General features: G+C 50.3%; 1 protein-coding gene across 1 annotated transcript in view; it reads left to right on the top strand.

The window, feature by feature from the left end:
* Nucleotides 1-1,132: 1,132 nt before the first annotated feature.
* The window catches only part of Kat2b (lysine acetyltransferase 2B), a 128,247-nt gene continuing 123,443 nt past the window's right edge, over nucleotides 1,133-5,936 (top strand). The window contains exon 1 of the mRNA XM_085679374.2: nucleotides 1,133-1,420. Coding sequence (XP_085535500.1) covers nucleotides 1,172-1,420 — 249 coding nt within the window. The 5' untranslated portion in view covers nucleotides 1,133-1,171. The remainder of the gene's footprint in view (nucleotides 1,421-5,936) is intronic.

Below are 5,936 nucleotides of genomic sequence, written 5' to 3'. Positions count from 1 at the left end.
GTTAAAAGGACACAGAATCTGGAAAGAGAATCCCGAAAAACAAAAACAGCACCGGCAAGGGAAAGCACATCCCTTATGGTTGAAGTTTGGCAGTAACTACCAAGCTTGCCAGACAACCAGTCATAAACACATTACAACCCATGTTCCACATTATGACCATGGCTGGCTCCGCAGAATTAGGGCACTTACCAATGGTGCTGACCAACAATGTAGGGCTTTTCAAGTCGTTTTAGAAGGGTAGACTCAAGATGAAAAACTAAAATAATTTGCTTTCAGCGACAGGGACAATAATTTTGCTTATAAAGTTTAACTAAAAATCAGCATCACTTTTGGACACAGTCTTGCCGGCTAACATGCACACCGGGGTTTCACCTTGGAAAGCATAATAGACAAGAAACTAACAGCAGACTGCAATCGTGCCAACCCGGGTGAATCCTGAAGGCAGACTAATTTCAAACTTTTCCACGCACTTAGTTTTTATTTTGCCGACCCCGTAACGTTCTCTAACGAGAGAGAGAGAGAGAGAGAGAGAGAGAGAGAGAGAGAGAGAGAGAGAGAGAGAGAGAGTCTTCTCTCTTTGGGCGGATTCGGCTCAGAAACTATCAGGGAAAGAGGGATGGGGAAGAATTCTTAAGAGAAAAAGTTTGACCCAGAGTCGCTTAAAAAAAAAAAAAAGGAACCTCCTCACGCCATGATTTCGGTGAATTAGCAACAAAGAGGAGGATTGGCCGCTGACGGATATTTCTGAAAAACATTTTTTTTTCCTCCGGCTCCCGCTAGGGTGGAGGAAGTTGGGTCTCCGCGCGGGAGGGTGTCAGGCCCAGCAACGCCGCAGCGTAGGGCGGCAGGTGCGTGGGCTGCAGCGGCCCGGCTTCTCGGGTCGCCGGTCACCCGCAGGCCCTGGCGCGCGGGGCGGGTGGCCACGCTAGCAGCAACATGCCGGCCGCCCAGGGGAGCAGATTACGGCCCCGGCGCTCAGGCCCGCTAGCGTCCTAGCCGCCCCGGGCGGCTCGGGGGCCTGCGATCGCCAGCGGCGGAGCGCGGCGCGGGTGGGGAGGGCTCAGGGCGGCGGCCTGGGTGGCGGCGGGGGGGGGGGGGGGGGAGGAGGGTCTGAGCTCCGCCACGGGCGCCCGCAGGGACCCTGGCGGCGGCGGGTGACACTCGGGGCGGCATGGCCGAAGCTGGCGGGGCCGGCTCCCCTACACTGCCGCCCGCTCCCCAGCACGGCTCTCCCCGGACCCTGGCCACCGCCGCCGGGAGCTCTGCTTCCTGCGGGCCAGCGACCGCGGTGGCCGCGGCAGGCACAGCCGAGGGACCGGGAGGCGGTGGCTCGGCCCGGATCGCCGTGAAGAAGGCGCAACTGCGCTCCGCTCCGCGAGCGAAGAAACTGGAGAAACTCGGCGTGTACTCCGCCTGCAAGGTACCCTCCGGGACGCGCGCGATAGCGGGGTCACGGGCGGGCCCGGACCCTCCTCTCCCCTCCCCCATCCCGCTGCTGGCCTCCGGAGAGCACCGCGGAAGTGCTGAACTCGCTGCGCGCGCTCCCAGCCGCGGCTTGCACAACGTCCCGTAGGGGTAGGGGTTATCCAAATCTGCTCGTCTCCTTCTTCTGGGAATGTTGAGTCTTGGCTTCCAAGTGTCGGGGCTACCCTGGGGTTTTGTTGCTTTGTAGGAGTTTGCGGGAGATCTTTCACAGGACTGTGCTTGGTGTGGCGAACCACTCTCGGCTGGGAAGCATCTTTTTGGGGTGGGGGGTGGGGATCTGAGTGTGTCTCCCTGCGCTCGCCCTTCCCACTGTGCCCCGCTAGGAGGAGCTGGGTTCCGGAGTGAGCGCGCAGAGGAGTCCCGGAATACTGGCGCTCTGCGGGAGCGAAGGGGCGGAGCGAGGGGTGGGAGGTGGGCACTACCCCAAGCCTGGGTCTTTTGGCGCCTGGCGCCTCGGCCGGCCGGTCGGCGACAGCCCTGTTATTATTGTGTTATTACTTGTTTAGGGATTGCGGCGTCCTTGGCCGCTTAGGGTGTAAACAAGGTCTGGCAAGGTGACGACCCAGCGAGTACTTCACAGTTTGAGGACAGTTTTCTTGCCTTTCTCCTTCCCCGAGGGCTCTAGGCACCCTCGAGCCTCCAGCTGGAGATGCTCGTGGAGGGGGCTCCGCTCCCTAGGCCGCAGGCGGCGGCTTTGTTTTGACAGGGTGACAGCAGAAGGGGGCGGGGACTTGGCCTTGTCAGCTTTGGAGGCTGGTCGCTGGGTCCAGGAAGAGGCGCACTCACTCACACCTCCCGCGTTGCTGCTCCCGCCTACTGCAAAAGGGGTCAAGTTCCCAGCAGCAGCGTTCTCACCCCCACCCCCCACAGCGAGGATGGATAAACCAAGCAGATGACGTGTCTCCCGGGGAATGCTGGCTGCAGTGTTTACTGGCGCTTCTGAGGGTCTTGGATAGTCTCCTGCAGGCCTTTCCCATGCGGCCACCTCCTGTTTGGTCGTGCCTAACCTTTCTGAGCAGGCTCCACCGCGGTGCTTTATGCACATTGGTGTACGCTGGAATTGCTGAATGAGCTGGTGGAAATGCTGATGCGGAATCAGATCTGGGGTGGGGGTTTGAGGACATGTGTTTCAAACAAAGCCCCGGAGATGTGTGTGGTAATTGAGAATATTTTCGACGAAGCAAGTATATTGAATTCTGTAGAGGAGTTGTGAAATACAGTCATATATTCTAAGGAATGCAGAAAACGTGAATCAGGAGACGTGGGAAAGGTCTGGAGTTCTACTGCAATAGCTCCAAACTAAGGAAGTCAGGACCCCTGGCATAGCACAAAGGAGAGAGTGGCGGAGAGAACCCAGAGCAAGCTCAAGGACTAATAAGCTTGGCTTTTGAAGCCGCTCTGTGTTTATAGAAACCCAGTCAGCTACTTCAGTCCTGCCTAGGATTCAGGCCTGAGTTCCCATCACCAGCACCCACCCTCCACACAGCCTGTTGTTGTGTAGTATCTGAAAAATTTCCTGGTGTTTCAGGCATGCATTTTTTTATTTTTTAAAAAATTTCCCCAGGTCTCCCTATGAAGCCCAGGATGGCCTTGAATTCCTATCTGCCCATGATTACACTTCTACCACTGTGCTCCCAGTGGCCTTGATATTTTTACCTTTAATATTTAAAATTGTCCTGAGTAGTGAAACATACCTTCAAAGGTGTAAGTTTAGTATTTCTTGGCCATTTTTTTTTGACAAACTTCTAGAAAAGGAAAATCTGTTATTCAAGCCCTTTCTTCCTGCTTCTGTGAAACTTTGAATATGTGTGAGTTTAGTGTGTGTGTGGTGTGGGTTTACATGTACCAGAGCACTCTGTGGAGGTCAGTTCTCCTTCCACACGGGTTTTGGGATTTGAACTCGGGTTGTGTTTTTAGGATGAGCACTTTGCCTCCTGAGTCATCTCACCAGCCTGAAAGTGTATGTTCATATTTGTAGATTTATTCAGTAAATGTTTTGAGGAATTCTAATTGGGGGTCAGGCTGGGCTTATGACACCAGGCTCTGTCTTTGGAGTTGTTGGTGTGTGTGTGTGTGGGTGTGTGTGTGTGTGTGTGTGTTGAGATTCTGAGCAAAAGCAGTAAGCCAGTTACAATGGAGTCCAGCGAAGTCTTCTTTGAGGGTTAGGGGCTGGGAATTGGGGAACTCAGGGGCTGAGGTTCCTGTGGATAACTTCCTAGAGGATGTGTCATCCTGATTACAACTTTTGGCTGGCTAGAGTTGGGTAGGGTAGGTTTCTTGCTGTGAAGAGAAACTGAAAGCAGTTTTGAAAACTTGGAATTAGGTCAGTCAGAGTCCTCACTTTGCCGGGGCCACTGGATTGGGAGAGGGGTACTTAAGAATCCAGGACTAAGCTGGGAGGGACATTATCTTAGATTTAAAAAAAAATAAATTTTTTTTTTATTTTCAATTATGTGCATTTGTGTGCACACAAGTGCTCAGATGATTGTGTTTGCTTTAGAATGCCTTGGTTGGGTCAGACACTCTGTGGCTTTTTATCAGCTTGTGTTTGTACTTAATGTTAGCAAACCACAAAGGATAGACGACTCAGCCTTTACCAATAGCTCCTGGGCCAGTGGGAGAGCAAGCAAGGTGGAAAAGTTGAATCTGGGAAGATGCAGTTTCCTGGGGGCCATTAGAAGAAGAACAGGCTTGAGACCAAGACAAGATCTGGCCCAGAAAAGAGAGGGAAAAGTCTGTGTGTAACAAACAAACATGTTTTACAGGCTCCAGCCTAGAGTTCTTTGAACTGTGCCTGGCAAAGGTTGCATCAGAGTTTCTTGACTTCTGTGACACAGCCAGAGAGATAAGAAATATATTGTTTAGACCTTGCTGACTTCTGGTCCTTTAGTTCCCCTATTCCTGAGTCCACATTCTGTGTTTGGCCTGGCTGATGTCTCAGAGCCTTGTGAACAGTTCTCTTTCTATGTCAGGTCTTTGTGTGATTCCTTTGGGATCCATCTGAAAACTCTTCTGCCCTCTTGGAAGTTAATCCCCCATCCTGGGGAGGGAAGCTTATCACAAGGGTTCAGCATTGATCTCATATGCAAACACACAACCAAACCCTAACCAAAAACAACCCCTCAAATTTGATCTCAGATATCTTGTGGTTTTTTTTGTTGCTAGCCATCATTTTCATTAGGAATTACCCAAATTCTTCCTTCCTGTAGATATGTGATTTACTTGTTTATTGAGATAGAGGCTCTCTGTGTAGCCCTAGCTACCCTGAAACTCCATTTGTAGAACAAGTTGACCTTGAACTCACAAAGATCCTCCTGTCTCTCAGTACTGGGAATAAAGGTGTGTGCCACGTTGGCCAGCCTTATTAATTTATTTTAATACAGGCTGATTGGGAGCTAAAGAATTATAAGCTAGAATTATAAGCCTGCCTCCAAAGTGTAATTTTCTGCCCTGTTTAAATGAACTGACTGGATTCTGTGATGAAATTAGTGGGTGAGTAAACAAATTAGAGAAGAAAAGATCAAACTGCACAATTTACCCCATTTCTCATCAGGTCCAGTCGGGGCAAGTGTATAAGCTGATTCCCTTGTGCTCGGGCCCGGTGCAGATGGGTCAAACGTGTTTAGGGAAGTGAAAACATAAATAATAGCCTCTCCTGGGTCAAATCCTTGACTCTGTGATGGGTACTTGTTTATACTGGGATCTAACAACCATCAGCTTAATCAAACCGAGACAGAATAATTATCTAGTTAAGGTATCAATGATACAAGAGCCAAATGAATAGCAGAAAGAGAAGGGCCAAACCTGATGGCTGATATCAGAGTACTATCTAGATGGAGACTGGAAATGGAGCTTTTTTGAGTACAGCCAGGTTATTTCTAGTGGCTAATAAAGGGTTTGTATAGCGTTATGCCTGTGTCACTGAATCCCAAATGAATCCATGGACTGAGTCCGGTGCAAAATTCATGAGGGTCTTTGTTTAACAAACTCAAGTCTGGACCACACTTTTACAACATACCAACGCAGTTGGGGAGGAGAGAGTGAGACCCTGAGCCTGGGGAAAGGAGAGGTTTTAAAGGAGAATGGCTGCAAGTAGGGTGAATGCATGTTTTGGGGTCGTGGTTGAAGGGTGTACAGAGTAAGATGATTTCTGGGATCTTTGGTTAAACTTTGGGTGTGAACTGTTAACAAAGGACCTTAAACTGCTGTCAGGATAGCTGCAAGAACGAGGGTGTCTGCAGAAAACATCTGGACTGCATTAAGTTTCATGGCCCTGCTCCTTAGTTCCTTAATTGGCTATTTCTAGGATAGCCATTTAAATTTCGATATAGCAGCACATTCCTGGAACTGAGGTCTGCCTCTGGTCACTATATGGTGTTAAGCAAAAAATAATAAGAAAGAAAAACAGCTCCGCCAGTGCAAGAAATCCAGTTAGGTCAAATCAAACCAAA

The sequence above is a fragment of the Myodes glareolus genome, chromosome 18 (genome assembly GCF_982192425.1).
Source record: "Myodes glareolus chromosome 18, mMyoGla1.1, whole genome shotgun sequence".
Taxonomy (NCBI): domain Eukaryota; kingdom Metazoa; phylum Chordata; class Mammalia; order Rodentia; family Cricetidae; genus Myodes; species Myodes glareolus.
This window is presented reverse-complemented; position numbering and strand designations above follow the sequence as displayed.